Genomic DNA, 17687 nt, shown 5'->3' with positions numbered 1-17687 from the left:
AAGCTCATGAAGAACTTGGCAGATGGTGATTGTTCAGGCACGAAAAACGAAAGTCAGGGAGTTATGGAGGTTGTGCCAAGACTGCAAAAACAAACAAACAAAAACCCTACAAAACCCAGAAATGTATGGCAGTGTCAAATTCCCTGCAAGGTGGCCCTGATAAGTGATTGTGTAAGGCTATGAAGGTAAAGCTTAAGTTACCACAGAGATCTCAGGACGTTGGAGATGCCAAGACTATGGGATGTCAACCAAGGAAAATTGCATGCAGGACATAGAGTCAGTCCCACGAGAAAGGCTTTTGTGTGCTGCAGGGACAGAGCTATTGGGACCATGCTACCTAAATGTGCTGGATCCTGGATGACTCCATCACAAGGCCATGATGCAGGACATGGAACTGCAGAATTTGGTATTTGCTCTGTTGGGTGGCATTCTTTCTTTGTCTCCTTCCTCCCTTTTGGAATGGGAATGTTTACTCTGTGTCCTTTTGTACTAGTAGTATGTAACTTGGTTTATTGTACAGGGGTTCACAAAGAGTCTGCCTTGAACGTTAGAAGAGTTTTGAACCATGCTGGGACTAGTAAAGGCTATGAGGATTTTTAAAGTTGCAATCAACATATTTTGCATTTTGAGATGGCTGTGAGCCTCGTGGAGGCAGCAGTGGAGTATTACAGTTTGAATGTGAAATGTCCGTGAACACTTGGTTCCCATTTGGTGGCACTATTAGGAAAGGTTGTGGAATCTTTAGGAAGTGGATACCTGCTAAAGGAAGTGGGTCACTTGGGATGGACTTTGTAGAAGTATAGCCTGGCCCCACTTCCTAATCATACAATGTAACCAGTTACCTCATACTCCTTCTACCATGCCTTCAATTGCCATAATGGACTATATCCCTTCAAACTGTATGCCAAAATAAACCCTTCCTCAAGTTGTTTATTGTCTGGTATTTTGTTAAAAAAAAAAAAAAAACAAGAGCAGTAACTAATACAGCACTGTTTAGATTCTTAAAATTACTGAGAACACAAAAAGTTTTATTCACTCACTAAACTTAGAGCTTGAATGACTCCTCTAGCCCCAAAAGAAAAACAAGGTCCCCTTGAGTTCATGACCCATGAACTAACATTGACTTAAGCCACCCATAAGTCACAGAGAAATAATCAACCCAGACCCAGACCCACAAACAACCCCTAACCACATCTGAGGTGTTCCAACCTCAGAAATCATACTCCCCAAATCACTTGTCGAAAACAGATCCTACACACACACCTGCTCTTTTAATCTGTATGTTTATAAGCTTCACTTCAGCTCTGGTGAGATGCAGAGAGCCTCTAACCCATACAGAGGGCTCTGTCCCTCACTGGTTATTCCACTTGTAATAAATGGCTTCTTTCTGCCTCAGTTAAGAGTTTATTGTCTTTTTCTTCAACATTCCTTGCAGAGCTCATCAACTCAACTTGACAAGCTAGCCATCAATTCCTCAAGGATCCTCTTGTCTCTTCCTTCCAAGAGCTGGGATTGTGGGCATATGCTACCATGGTCAGTTTTGTTTGGTGGGTGCTAGGGGTATGAACTCAGGTCCATGTTGGCATGGCATGTACAGTACAAACTAAGCCATCTCCAAGTCCCTGTTTTATAACCTCATTAATGTTATTTGGTTGTGTGGTAGTCATGTTTCTATGTGTGTTCACATGCACGTATGTGTAAGTGAGCAGGTGCAGAGGTCCAGAGATCCTCTATCATCCTCCACTTTATTTTTTGAGGTAGCGTCTCAACCTGAACCCAAAACTCACCAATTTTGCTAGACAACACAGCCAAAAAAACCCATAGATCCTCCTGTTTCTGCTTACCCAGAACTCAGATTATAGGCACTAACACTACCACCATGCCCAGCATTTTACATGGGTGGTGGGGATCTGAACTTAGGTCTTCATGCTTGCATAAGAGCTTTACTGAATGGGCTAAATTCCCCGTCCCTAATTCTGGCAATGTCTTTAATATCTGGTTTAAAAGAACTGACCTGCTTGTAAATTTACTTCCTTGTAATATGTTGTTTGGGTTGATATATACAAAGAAAATGGAGCCTTGGGGAGAAAAAAGGAAAGTGTTACTAGTCTTTAAAAGTAGCTATGGATATTCTCTGATCCCATACCAAAACTCAACAAATAGCATCTTCTAGACGAACTACAGTGTAGAATCAGAAACTGTATCAATGAACAGAAATAAACTTTTCATATTTGAAGAACTTAAAATCTGCTAGTCTCTCTTGAACTCTTTCTTGCCCATGCATAATTTTATAACATGATATATTTTTATTTGGGGCTACTGATTCACTGAATTATATAGATCTTCCAAATATTGACAAATATTTTCATACAACAGAAAAATCACATTCACTGATACCATTACTTTTCTTCATCAGAATAGTATTTTTAAGTTATCCATAATTATAATTTTCATTTGAACACACATAATTTGTCACTGATAACCTTTATTTTCCAGTTGTTTTCCTTGTATTGACACGTTCCCTTTGTTTACCTTCAAAAAAAAAAGTCTACCAAATACCCAAGCCTTAATACAATTGTTTATTTACCTTACAAATAAAGCATATGTTTCATTAAAACAGTAATTAGTTCAGTTTATAGCTCAACCAATGAGGTAAATATGTGTCCTCAATACAACCATCACACTTTGGTATATACCTTTGCACATACTGCGATTTCATTACACTGAATTTTACAAAACATCCTCTTAAGGGTGGAAATTTTAAAATTTAACATTTTTAAATTCAGCATGGATTTGCTTAAATAAAACTAACACATTTTGTTTTTAGTTGAACATATGTAGTAGTGGGGGATACGATTACAAGTTTGCTTTAACTCATGTAAAGGTGTCAAGAGTTTAAATCATTGTGTGTTTAAATATCAAAAGACTGAAACAAAAAAGTAAAACCATATTTTAACATTAGCCTAAAAATAGCTTTTAGCTTGGGGGTTCCCTGAAGTGGTTTCAGGCATCACCAGGAATTAGAGTCTATAACTTGAACTGCTGACAACAGCAAAGTAGGGACCCCACTTCTAAAACAAAGCCTTTGAGCCATTTAATAGTTGACTTAAAGCATGGGAAACAGATTCACTTGATTCCTCGGACCACTCTAGGTGATGTCAGAATCATAACTTTGACATCATGATGTGTTATAAACATTCTGGATTCTGTTAGTTTTCCCTAATGAGCGATGTTTATTTGCTTCACAGGCAATATCTTTGAGGAACTCAAACTACACACACCATTTACTGAGCAGTAAATCTAGTCTTTAAATAAACTGCTCTGAGTCTGTTACATACAATAATAACTGAGATTTCAGTCAGCAATATAGATCTATGGAATTTGGGGACCCTTTCACACTTTCCCTTGCTTTAAAAGATTTCCCACTTTCTTCAGTGGTCAAGGTTTCTTGTTCAAACATCTATGCTTTTCTCCACTAATACCCCTTATCCACACACAGTCCTTCCCCATATCTACTGACCTTGGTACCAGATTAACAACCTCTTTCACTCAAGGGCTCATAGCTTTCCTCCCCACTTCTTCTTCAGTCTGTTTAATCTGCCTATGCAGTGATTTCAGGATGTTGTTTCCTATACATTGCACAAAGCAAGTTTATCTTATTTTTGTTTAGTAAATCATATGGTACATAGTCTTCTTCCATCATCACCAGATAAATATGACCCTCAAGAAAGTCTTATGAATTATAAGATCTGCCTTATAAGAAATTTTCTCTATTGGGAGAGAACAGATTTCAAGGTAGCAGAAAGGAGCTCAGTAAGAAGTAGCCCAAGAAAGAGAAAGCATTTTGAGAATAAAGAACCTAATGTACCTTGGTTTATCAAGATTTACTTTAAAGAATCTGATAAATTTATAAAATATTGAAACTAAAATATCCAGATCTCATTTTATCCCCTTGTCTAATACTATGAACTGCTTAACAGATTTAATAGTCCCAAACACCTGGAAGTCATTTAATGTAATCTTGAGATGACACAGTACATTTGAAATTATCTCAATCTCTTAAATTTCCAGAGAATGAGAGATTACTAGGTTTTTCAATATATCATCCCAGCACTGAATTCTTGTATTGCTTGCTAGTCTCCTTTAGATGAAGAAACAGAAAGTATGTTCTTGTTTTAAGTTACTGTTTCTCAAGAACGTCAAGCAAAAGTGGTAAACCCCTTCTCCAACAAGACCATTAAAACTACAGTAATATTCCTTTCTTTCATTAAATTATGGAAGACAGGGTGGAGGTGGAGGTGAATGGTACACTGCTTGCCTAGTATGTGAAAGGCTCTGAGTTCAACCTCAAGTATCCCCTAAATGGTATTTAGTGTGTGTGAAGGAATATAACTAAGTAGGATCTCATCTGATGTATCCTTAGTCAACAACACAGTAGATATTAACTTACAGCACTTTTATTGTGACATAGAATCAAAAGTCCATGAAATCTTGCTATGGGTCTCCATCTAGATACTGATAGTATGTGTTTAATTTATGAAAAGTTTATCAAACTATCACTTGGAATATACACTCTCCTGAATAAATTTTTTTATGTCTATGAAGGGTTGGAGAGATGGCTTAGCACTTAAAGGCACTTGTTTGCAAAGCCTCACTACTAGGGTTTGATTCCTCAGTACCCATGTAAAGCCAGATGCACAAAGTGGCACAGTGTTTGCAGTGACAGGAGGCCCTGGCAGAATTATTCTCTCTCCCTCTCTCTCTCTCTTTCATAATCAAACACACAAACTATTTTTAAAAAATAAAACATCTCAGCCGGGCGTGGTGGCGCACGCCTTTAATCCCAGCACTCAGGAGGCAGAGGTAGGAGGATCGCCATGAGTTCGAGGCCACCCTGAGACTCCAGGTCAGCCTGGGCTAGAGTGAGACCTACCTCGAAAAACCAAAAAATAAATAAATAAATAAAACATCTATGAAGGCTTGTCCTCTTTTCTGGATCCTCTGCTTCTCAAGTACATGCAAGCCCCTCTTTCCTTCTCTCTCTCCTCTCCCTCCCTCCCTCCCTCCCCCTTCTCTCTTTCTCCTCCCCCCCCTCTGTGGTATACTCACTCCCTTCTCTAGGTCTTCTGTCTTTCTGCTCCCTTCTCCTGCTCCCCATTACAATAAAATCTTAGATCAAAAACAAAAAAAGGTTGTGAAAACTCAAATATAGCAGTCATATCCTTCCCTGTAATGCCAATTATTCTCACAAGAAAAATACAGTCTCATGTTTATATGACATAACTTTTCTTCACACCCACTACCTTCTTGTAATTTTATACTCTAAAAGGTAATAAAAATTCAGACATTAACAATATATAGTAAAAGTTTATCTGCTAGAGATATTACACTTAAAATTTATATTCAGAGATTGTATTTTGCACATAATCCTATCATAAATAAATTATACTATTTTTCAAACTTTGGGACATGTTTTTTTTTTCAAGATTTTTCAAAAACAAAGAAACATTGCTTAGAGTCCTGAATGCTAGTACTTGACCTAAGGAGGCTTGAGAAAAAGCAATTTTTGAAATAATAAATTTCTATTACTTCCTAAATACTTGTTAGACTCTACCTTTTTTGTATCCTTACAATGTCTATGCCAATGAAGGGCACCCTGCAGATATTTAGGAAGTATGCACTGATAGAAATAACTACCTATACAATAAGAATAGTTTCTTTCAGATGATGACACAGTAATGTTCTCATTTCGATTTGTGAAGAAGAGACCACAAGCCTATGAAAAGTGTACATCTTTTGCATTATATACCTATTATTTTTGCATCTTTCATTTGATTCCCTGGATTCTGGAAACTTTCTTCTAACCATTCTTTATAAGAGAAAAATTATCCTATATGTATTTATCAAATTAAACAATAGCAATGTAACATTTATTTATTAATTTTCTTTATTTCTCTTGTCTATGACCTCTCTGACAGACAGTATAAGAAAATATTAAGAAATACAGGTTACCATTACATAGTTTATATACAGACTAAGTATGTTACTTGAAATGTCTGAACAAGAAGTACTTCAGAGTTGGGCTTACTCAAATTGCAGAATATTTGCATAAACTTTACTGACTGAACATCCCTAATCTAAAAGTTTTAAACCTAAAATGTTCCAAAACTTATAAACTCTTTGAAAGTTACATTGAGACTCAAACTTACATATGCTTAGTTTACAGCAGTTTATCTATTAATCTAAAATCTAAAATTTTGATGATTTACCAAGTATTGTCTAACAATGCAGATTTGCAAAACATAACAGAACTTAAGGTAAATATTTTTTATAACTACTATACTGGAAATGTTGCTTTTGTTAAAATAATAGCTTATATGCAATAGATAAAATACCTAGAGAATACAGTTTATACTATTATAAGGCTTTCAAAACATGTCCAACCTGTGGCCAGCAGGCTGCAAGCATCACAGGATAACTATGAATGTGGCCCAACATATTTGTAAATGACAATGTCATGTCTCAGTGTTAAGGGTGGACACCTTTGCAACAATGCCAAGAACTGGACAATGTATTATGTTTAATAATGAGACAAAAGAAATTCTACTAAATTGAACATGAAAATGTACATTCAAATCATGTAAATAGCATAATCTCAAATTTTGAATTTTGTTGAAATTCAAGAGCACACATTTACATTATTAAGAATAAGATCCGAATTTTAAATAAATTACCCAAGTACTATAACGATTTCTTACTTTACTTTGAAGTATCATGTTTTATTGAAAGTTGTTCCTAAATAAATGCTTTGGGTGGTCTAGGAAGCTCAAAGCCCATTCTAATTTCATTTAATTCTTAGACACTACACTGAAATAGCACTATTCATTAAATTGCATGTTTGCTCTTAAGGTAGACATTAAAAAATAACTTAGTACTAATATATTAGCCATATGCATATGAATATCTTTACTTTTGCTACTTACTGACAGCCATGCAAGGGATTCCATGATTCGGTGTTCACATCGTTCTAAATGTTTTATCATTTCTCTTGTCAAATTAGCTTCTGCTTTGATAAAACTTTCAATCACTTTGTAAAAATCAAAGGCTTTTAACTGAAGTACATTCAGAATCCACGGGAAGGACAAATCTGTTCTGGAATCCAGATTCTGAGACATACTTCCTACAAATAAAAGAAAAAATATACACATATTAAATGTTAAGGCCTACTAAGAGTTTTATTTGGAAGATCTAATCAAGTGACAAATTGAAATATAGCAGAAAGAGTAAACAATTTTTACTTAAAGAAGACTTTTATTCTGCACTCAGGAAGGGGAGAGTCTCAAGATATAGGCTTCTAAAACATAAGCATATGTGCATGTTTTCCCTAGGGAGAGAGATTACAGATTTTTTTTTTAAAATCAAATCTGCAGAGAGAAATACTGTGCACTGATATTGAAATCAGGTTAATATCTTGCCACCAATTTATTATCACTTCTATTTTTTTTTTTTTTTTTTCGAGGTAGGGTTTCATTCTAGCTCAGGCTGACCTGGAATTTACTATGTAAACTCAGGGTGGCCTCGAACTCACAGTGATCCTCCTACCACTGCCTCCCAAGTGCTGAGATTAAAGGCATGCACCACCATATCTGGCTTATCATATCTATTTTAACCATCATTCATTCTTAGAGGAAGAAAGAAAGACGCTTTTAAAATTGGACTCATTTAGCCAGGTCTGATGGTTCAGACTGTAATCTTTGATATGTAGGAAGCTACAGCAAGGAGAACTATAAATTCAAGAACTACCATGTTACAGAGTGCGTTCAAGGCCAACCTGGGCAACTAAGTGAGATCCTGACTCAAAAATAAAAACACAGGTCTAGAGAGATGGCTTAGTGGTTAAGCACTTGCCTGTGAAACCTTAAGACCCCAGTTTGAGGCTCTATTCCCCAATACCTACATAAACCAGATACCCAAGGTGGCACATGCATCTGGAATTGATTTTCAGTGGCTGGAGGCCCTGGTGCACCCATCCTCTCTCTCTTTCTCTCTCTCTGCCTCTTTCTCTGTTGTTCTCAAATAAATAAATACACAACAAAAATAAAAACACAGGAGTCTGAGGAGATGGTTTTTCAGTTAAAGGTTGCTTGCAAAGCCTGCTAGCCCAGGTTTAATTCCCCAGTCACAGATGCAAAAGCAGATGGATATTTGTTTGCAGTAGCAAAAGACTCTGGCATACATGCATGCATGCATGTACATACATACATACATACATACATACATACATACAAATTTAAAAACAAGGGCTAGGGATATACATCAGTGATATGGCACATTGATTCAATTCACAATACTACCAAAAGACAAAAAAAATTCTCAAAATTAAATCAGTTAGAAAATGATATCTCTTAAAAATTTATGCAGTTTGTATAAGGTTTCAATTTTCTGTATGTGTTTATTAATTTAACCTATTCTCTCTCTCTCTCTCTCTCTTTTTTTTTTGTTTTTTTTTTTTTTTTTTTTTTGAGGTAAGGTCTCGTTTTGAGCTCAGGCTGACCTGGAATTCACTATGTAGTCTCAGGATGGCCTTGAATTCACAGCAATCCACCTACCTCTGCCCCCGAGTGCTAGGATTAAAGGTGTGCACCACCATGCCTGGCTCTTCTTTTTTTTTAATGTAACTATATCCTTAAACAAATGTTCTTTTTTTTTTGAGGCAGGGCCTCACTCTAGCCTAGGCTAACCTGGAACTCACTCTGTAGCACAGTTGGCCTCCTAAGTGCTGAAATTACAGGTGTGAGCCAACATGCCTGGCTATGCTCTTCTTTTGATCCTGTTAGCAAAATTTTTTAAAACACATGTGTAGGTGCATATGGAGGGCAAAGGATAACCTTGGGTATCATACTCAGGAACAATTTCCACTTTTTCTTAATGAGAGCAGGTCTCTTATTGGCCTAGAGCTCACCAAACAGGCTACAATGGCTAGACAGTGAGCCTCATGGATCCTCCTGTTTTTGCCACCCTAATGCTGGGGTTACAGACCTAGCATTATTTTTATATTAGTGCTGAGGATCAAATGCAGGTCCTCATCTTTGCACTTTACCAACTAAGTTATCCTCCAGCCCTGAAAAACTTATTTTTAACATTTGCAATATTATTTGAAAAATAACACACATTTTAAATTATATTAAATATTTTATTGGTTCTTTTATTATTATTAACAACATATTTCATATGGATACATCATATGTTGGTATACTATTTCCCTTTGTCCCTGACCCCATTCCACTGGGATTCTACTCAATGAGATTGCAGGTATTCCTTATGGGGTTGTAGTTTATGCCTTATGAGAGCAGCAGTTATTTTGGGAGAGAGTGGATGCCTCTGGGCATGAAATCTCAACCTGTGGCTCATACAACCCCCACCACCTGACTTCACAAACTTTTATTTTCCAGTAATCATTAAATTTGGCAGTTCTTATAAAAGCAGACACTAATTAAGAAAACATTCCATTTCTGGTAGGTTCCTGTCCTTCATCATCACAGAGGTGATATCTCACCAGTGTTTCCCTATGAAGGTTGGCACTTTACAATCTCACAAATTTCTGGAAAGGTTTCAATAGCTAGTTACCTTTCCTGAATGTTAAGAGTAGAAGCCTAGTAAAATTCCATCCCCCAGATGACCTGAAATGATTCAGATGATAAGCCACTTAAACAGCTGTGACAACAAACATGTCATTTTTCCCCTTAACACGCACCTCAAAAACCAAATCACAACACACCTCATGATTCATTTTTCACTTCAAAATAAAATGTTTATTTATTAACATTTAACTTACTGCTATATGTAGCCATTACAACTTCAAGAGCACATGCCAATAAAGACATATGAAAGATGTTGTCATTCAGGAGTTTGCTAAGGGGGGGAAAAACAAACAAATGATTTCAAGGTATTTGATTTTTAAAAGTAACTTTTTTTTTTTTACTAAAACTAAAAAATTTACCTAAAATTTTGAATGGATAATCGCTCTTCTTCCTGAAACAGATAATTATTTAAATTATGAATTAAACAGTATTTGCAAGCACTGAGTTTTATTTCTCATATATTCCCTTCAATTTACCGATTTAAGCATGGATTCCATCACTCGGTAATACAATCGAACTCCAAGTTTGTATCGCTACAACAAAGAAAAAAAGAATATCTTATTATTTTAGAAAGTAAAAAACTTACTTAAAATCTTTGCTCAAGACACACTTCTGACGCTTCTTAGAAACATGGCAACCAAGAGATCACAAATCCTAGTTTCCAAGGCTAAAATGCAAACTGAATGCCAACATTCCCAATAAATTATCAACAGTAGTTAAGTCTAATAACCGATTTTCCATTCCTTCATTTCAGCCTACATCATTTAAGAAGAGGTTTGTGCCCAGTACTATTTCGCATGTTGCATGTTTAGAACAATACTTCTGGTAATGTAGAACATTTATCTGCAAAATGGCTGTCTAGAATTAAGAAAATATTCTCTGTTCATAAAATTTAGTAAAACAGGCACAGGCAAAAACAGGCAAAGCAGATACAAGCAAATACTTTAACCAAATTCCTATCTGTTGGGAAAAAAATAACCAAGACTTTTGAGTTACATTACACACACACACACACACACACACACACAATGTTCATTTAATCTAAATTAAGAGCACAAATGTTATATACAAACTACAATAATTTCAAGAATAGCTGCTTAAACACTGATAACATCAAAATACAACCTCACTGTACTGGAGTACTTGGAATAAACATGCATAGTTTCAATTTTGAAACTTACTTTTTATTATCTTATATTACCCTAATGTCACACAAGAAATCAGGCAAAATTTTAAAGCTGAGTTTTAAAGAAGTTAAACAGCATGTTCAAGACCTCATAGCTTATAAACAGTAAAACTATATTCAAACCCAGGAAGTAACTTAAGAGTCCATAGTCTTAACCAATGTATTAGTTTTACATTTTCTGAAATAATATTACTCAGTAATGACACTGACAAATGGCATTTGCAGCAAAGCTCCATTTATGTAACTATATGTATGCAAGAATATTCACACATTGATAAGTTAAACCAGATACACAAAAAATTTGCCAGGCATGGTGGCACACAGCATTAGTCCCACCACTGAGGTGGCAGAGATAGGAGAAGTACTGTGAATTTGAGACCAGCCTGAGATTACAGAGTGAGTTCCAGATAAGCCTGGGCTAGAGCGAGACCCTAACTTGAAAATAAAAGAAAAACCCCCTTTGAGCTGATGAGATGGCTCAGCAGTTAAGGCACTTGCCTGCAATGCCTAACAACTGGGGTTCAATTCCCCAGTACCTATATGAAGTTAGATACACAAGGCAGTGCATGCATTTGGAGTTTGTTTGCAGTGGCTAGACGCCTTGGCACACACATTCTCTATCTGCCCCTCTCACACACACAAATAAATAAAGTTTTAAAAATTTAGTATTAGAAATTTTTATTTACCTATATTTTCTAAAATTTCTATAACTGGCATATACATATATATTTTATGTATTAGAATGAGGAGTGTTTTGCCTAAAACTTCCCATAAGTAGACACACACACAGAAACCAGGGTTATACTATCTGTCATTATTTTATATTATTGAACAAAGATTAAAACAGTTTCTATACAATCTGGATAGAAGTTGACATTAAAACTTCCTATGTGGTGACACTAATAAAAGTGAATTCTAGTTACCTGTGTTCCAATTTCAGCACATCCTTGCCCCACAGCTTTTGCAAAGTTCTCTTTAAAGATGTATCCAACATCTTTAACTCTTTTTAGTATATTTCCTTCTGGATTCACTGTGCAGTTCTTAGAAAATGTAAATTAAAAATAAGTATTGAGAACCCTGTTTAATCAGAATTAAATTTTCTCTTATATAGTAAAAAATTTTATTACTTTTGAAAACTTTCCACTACAGCTAGGTAATCACAACTACAGAAAATAAACAAACAATGTAATATTATTGAATGTGCATGAAAAAGTGATAGAAAAAAAAAGGAAAGAAAAAACAAATGGAACACACAGGGAAAATGTAATGACCTTAGAGACATGTTTACTCATAGGCAAACTATCATCTATATAAACATACAGGTAAGCTTGAATCTTCATTAAAATTTACCCTTTACCTGACACTACCTACACAAGACCATCATAATTAGAGGAAAAGACCATGACATCAAAATAAGAGAGACAGATTGAGATAGATAGAATGAAGTTTCAATGGGAAAGTAGAGGGAGGGAAGGTACTACCATGGGATTTTTTTTTTATAATCATGGAAGTTGTTAATAAAAAAGATTTAGAAAAAAAAACTTATCCTTTAAGTTGAGCTTCAAACATTTCTTTTAAGGCTGAAGAGATGGCTTAGCAGTTAAAGCATTTGCCTGCAAATCCTAAGGACCTGGTTCGATTGCCCAGATCCCACATAAGCCAGATGTACAAGAGGATGCATGTGTCTGGAGTTTGTTTGCAGTGGCTACAGGCCCAAGCATTCCCATTCTCTCTCTCTCCCCCTCAAATAAATAAATAAAACATGTAAAATACATAAACACATAATAAAAATAAAATATATAAATAAAATAAAGAAAAATTATCTTTTTTTCTTTTTTAAATATTTTATTATTTATTTATTTAACAGAGAGAGAGAGAGAGAGAATGGGTACACCAAGGCCTCCAGCCACTGCAAACGAACTCCAGACACGTGCACCCTCTTGTGCATCTGGTTAACATAGATCCTGGGGAATTGAACCTGGGTCCTTTGGCTTTGCAGGCAAATGTCTTAATGACTAAGCCATCCCTCCAGCCCAAGAAAAATTATCTTTGAGGAAAAATTTCCTGTCTAACTAAAGTAACTCAAAAGAGTGGTTTTATTTCCTGAGCAACTGGGGTTATATTGAGAAAGTCTTTGCCTATATCAGTATTTTAAAGGGTCCCCCCTGCTTTAACCTCCAGAAGTTTCAGAGTTGCAGGTCTGATATTAAGGTCTTTGATCCATTTGGACTTAATCTTGTACATGGTGAGAGATATGGATCTATTTTTATCCTTCTAAAGACCAGGTACATATTCAGCTTTCCCAGCACCATTTGTTGAAGAGGCTGTCTTCTCCAATGAGTATTTTTGGCATTTGTGTCAAAGATCAGGTGGCTATAGCTGCCCAGACTTAACATCTGGATCCTCTATTCATTCCACTGGTCTATGTGTCTGTTTTTGTGCCAGTAACATGCTGCTTTTGATACTATGGCTCTGTAATACAGGTTAAAAATCAGGCATGGTGATACCATCATCCTTATTTTTGTTGCTCAAAATTCTTTTAAGTACTTGAAGTATATGTCCTTCTAAATGAATTTGAGGATTGTTGTTTTCTAATTAAATGAAGAATACCATTGGAATTTTGATGGGAATTGCATTAAATGTGTAGATTGCTTTTGGCAAGATTTGCTCAGAAAATAAAACATTGATCAACCACTGGGACATCATAAAATTACAAAGCTTTTATATAGCAAAGGACACCTTGAATAGAACAAAGAGACAACCTACAGCATGGGAGAAAATCTTTGCCATCTTTACATCTGACAGAGGATTAATATCCAGGATATACAAAGAACTCAAAAAACTAAATAATAAGAAATCAAACAACCCAATTAAAAATGGGCTATGGAACTAAACAGAGAGTTCCCAAAAGAAGAAATACAGATCACATATAAACATCTAAAAAAAATGTTCTACATCCTTAGCCATCAGGTAAATGCATATTAAAACTACTTTGAGATTCCATCTCACTCCTGTAAGAATGGCTACCATCTTGAAAACAAATGACAATAAGTATTGGTGAGGATGCAGATAAAGAAGACCCCTTCTACACTGTCACTGTGAATGCAATCTGGTCCACCCACTGTGAAAATTGGTGTGGAGGTTCCTGAGGCAGCTAAAATTAGATTTACCATATGACCCAACTATAAGATTTGACTCATTACCTTAGAGATACTTGCACAACCATATTTATTGCTACTCTATTCACAATAGCTAGGGAATGGAACCAGCCTAGATGTCCTTCAACTGATGAGTGGATAATGAAGATGTGGTACATTTATACAATAGAGGTCTACTCAGTGATAAAGAAAAATGAAATTATGAAATTTGTAGGAAAATGGGTAGATCTGGAAAGGATTATACTTAGTGAGGCACGGTGGTTTGATTCAGGTCTCCCCCCATAAAATTAGGTGTTCTGAGTGCTAGGTTCCTAGCTGAAGGAGATTTGGGAATTAAAGCCTCTTGGAGACAATGTATTGTTAGAGGTGGGCTTATGGTGGGTTTTATAGCCAGTTGCCCCATGCCAGTGTGTAGTACACTCTCCTGTTGTTGTTGTCCATCTTATGTTGCCCAGGGGGTGATGTCCATCCTCTGCACATGCCATTGTTTTCCCTGTCATGACAGAGCTTCTTCTTGAGTCTGTAAGCCAAAATAAACCCTTTTTCCCAGAAGCTACTCTTGGTTAGGTGATTTCTACAAGCAATGCAAACCTGACTGCAACAGTAAAGTTGGTGCCAAAGGAATGGGATTGCTACTAGACACCTGACTGTGTGACTTTGACCTTTGGGTGCTGATTTTCAAGAGGAAGGGGAAGGATTTGAAACCTTGGCCTAAGAGATGCCTTGCAGTACCTTAAGTGCAGCTTGATGGACCATTATGGTCAGAGTTGAAAGACCTGAATGCAGTAACAACTATGGACTGTGAGGTTTGGCTTGTGAGGGTGAGAAAGCATTTTGCCTGGACTGAGCTAGAAGCAGTTTGTGTGAGAGGCTTGTTGTTATGCCCATTCCTGAGAAGTTGTGCAAGGTTGCACTGTATAGAAATGGAATGGTGTGAGCAGAGGGATAAGGCACAGAAATGAAATCTTTGGGCTGAAACTTCTACCCTTTCAACCGCAATTATGAGATTACACCCTTGAGATTGGGCCAGCTGACCTGCACTGGGGAAACAGGAAGTATGTAGAATCTTTTGAAGGGGCCTCAGTGCTGAAGTAATGTCCTGTTCTTCAAAGTCTGCTTTAATCACCCCTAGATTAACAAATTGGCATCCCACCTGGGATTGTGGTGTATGAGAAATGAAGGAAAGAGAGGGACATTAAATTTGCAACATGGTCTTGAGTTCTGGAAATGTTCATGGGAAGTGTGAAGCAGGTTTGCTGGATGCCTGCACAGAGACCTGATGAAGCCATGGGGATCAACCATGGGTTGCAGTGGAGACCCAATAGAGATGCTGGGACCACGAGATGGCTGCTTAAGGAGATAGGTTTGCCCTGGAGGAAGCTTTCCAGGACTGTGAGTAGCTTAGCTAAAGGGGTGGAACTGAAATTCCAGAGCCATGTTGTTCATTAGAATTATCAAACTTGGAGATTTGTTACTAACTAGAGTTGTTGGACATGGAGCTACAGAGTTTGATGTTTGCCTTGTTTAAATCTTGTATTGGTGGAATATTGTTTTGCTATGTCCAATGCTATCTTTTTCAGTGTGAATGTTTATTCTGTGCCATTATGGTTTGGGGGGGGGAGATTTTGGTATTATGACTCAGTTAAATGATCTTGGACTATAGGGATGTTTGAACATCATTGGAACTGATAAAACTGTGCAGACTTTTAAAGTCGGACTGAATGTATTGCATATTACGTCATGAATGTTATCAGGTTATGGGTGTCAGTGGCAGAATGTGGTGGCTTGATTCAGGTGTCCCCCATAAACTTAGGTGTTCTGAATGCTAGGTTGCCAGATGATGGAGATTTGGGAATTAACACCTCCTGGGGGCGTGCTTATGGGCATTATAGCCAGTTTCTCCTTGCCAATGTGTGGCATGCTCTCCTGTTGCTGATGTCCACCTTATGTTGGCCAGGGGGTGATGTTCACTGTCTGTCCATGCCATTGTTATCCCCTGGATGGAGCTTCCCTCTTGGATCTGTAAGCCAAAATAGATTTTTTCCCACAAGTTTCTCTTCATTGGGTGATTTCTGCCAGCAATGCAAACCTGACTGCAACATGAGATAACCCAGGCCCAGAATGCCAAATGCCACATGTTCTCTCTCATGTGTGGATCCTAGCTACAAATAATTGGACTTCTATGTGAGTTGGAATAAAACTTAGTAGCAGAGGCCAGTAAGCTAGAAAGGGGATATGAAGGGAATAGAACAGGAGGGAGGGGGCTCTTAAGAGGATGGTATTGTGTATATGTAAGTAGAAGAACAGATTAGTGGGGGTGGAAAGGCCTAAGTGAGGTCAGGAGAAAAGATTAAGTAAAGAAAAGGTGGAGGGAGGGTTAATCAAAATCTAAGAGGGTATGAATAAGTCATATGGAAACTTACTTTTTTGGACAATGGCACACCCAGAAGCCATAGATTGTTACTAGAAAATTTTCAGAGCCAGGGATGGGATACCTTCCAGTGAGTTTGTTGGCCAGGGAGGTCACTAATGCTCCCAAAACATTACAGGCCATTGCCAAGGTTCTTGGTTTCCCACCAGGAATAGATGGTAAGATTCTATTACTGAAGACTCCTCCACATATTTGGCTAGAAGGTCACTGAGAACTCATGCTGGAGTTGAGCTAAAAACCTCCTCTGAGTAAACCAGCTGACAGAAAGCTGGAATAAGCTATGCTTCATTCAGTTTCATGGGAAAGAGAGAAATCATCAGTGGAGATAAACAACAGTGGACATTGAAAGCCTTAAATTTGGCCAGCCAGGCCAGATGAGCCAATGGGTGCAATAGTGGCATGTCTGTTACAGGGGAAAACAACCACTCTCTAATTGGATTGGAGTCCTACTCCATGGGAAGGAATACATGCCTGATACTGAAAACTTATGATGGGGGAAGTAATGAGCCCTAAGGATGTAATGTCTATTATGCTTTTCTCTTAATATTCACACCCATGTATTAATGCTACTCTCACTTTTGGCTAGAGAAGTGTTGCAGTCAGGTTAACTTTGCTAGCAGAAATCACCTGACCAAGAGCAGCTTGTGGAAAAAAAAGTTTATTTTGTGTTACAGACTTGAAGGGAAGCTACATAATGGCTAGGGAAAACTATGGCATGAGCAAAGGGTGGACATCAACCCCTGGCCAACATGAAATGGAATACAGGAAAAGGAAAGTAGGCCACACACTGGCAAGGGGAAACCCTTCAACAACAATACATTGCCTCCAGGAGGTGTTAATTCCCAAATCTCCATCAGCTGGAAATCTAGCATTCAGACCACTTATGTTTATGGGGGACACCTGAATCAAACCACATTACAACCCTGGCCCCCATAAACAGATAACTATCCATCATGTAATATGCAATGCATTCAGTCTAACTTTAAAAGTCCCCATATTTTTTATCAATCCTAGTGATGTTCAAACAGCCCCATAATCCAAGGTCTTTTAACTGAGCCATAATACCAAAAAATCCCCCACCAAACCCAATAATTCTAGTCAGTAACTAGTCTCCAAGTTCGATAATGCTAACCAGCAACAAGTCTCTGGAATTCCAATTCTGCCCCTCCAGCTAGGCACTCACAGTACTGGAAAACTTCATCTGGGGCAGGCAGCTTTCCTTAGCAGCCATCTCATGGTCCCAGCATCTCCAACGGGTCTCCACTGCAATC

General features: G+C 37.3%; 1 protein-coding gene across 1 annotated transcript in view; it reads right to left on the bottom strand.

Annotated features, from left to right (window-relative positions):
* Nucleotides 1–17687, bottom strand: part of Rb1 (RB transcriptional corepressor 1) — a 199842-nt gene that overhangs the window by 103738 nt on the left and 78417 nt on the right. The window contains exons 13-17 of the mRNA XM_045145284.1: nucleotides 11751–11867; nucleotides 10118–10174; nucleotides 10001–10032; nucleotides 9836–9912; nucleotides 6984–7180 (exon numbers count right to left, since the gene is read on the bottom strand). Coding sequence (XP_045001219.1) covers nucleotides 6984–7180; nucleotides 9836–9912; nucleotides 10001–10032; nucleotides 10118–10174; nucleotides 11751–11867 — 480 coding nt within the window. The remainder of the gene's footprint in view (nucleotides 1–6983; nucleotides 7181–9835; nucleotides 9913–10000; nucleotides 10033–10117; nucleotides 10175–11750; nucleotides 11868–17687) is intronic.

This window comes from Jaculus jaculus, chromosome 3 (genome assembly GCF_020740685.1).
Source record: "Jaculus jaculus isolate mJacJac1 chromosome 3, mJacJac1.mat.Y.cur, whole genome shotgun sequence".
NCBI classification, from domain to species: domain Eukaryota; kingdom Metazoa; phylum Chordata; class Mammalia; order Rodentia; family Dipodidae; genus Jaculus; species Jaculus jaculus.
This window is presented reverse-complemented; position numbering and strand designations above follow the sequence as displayed.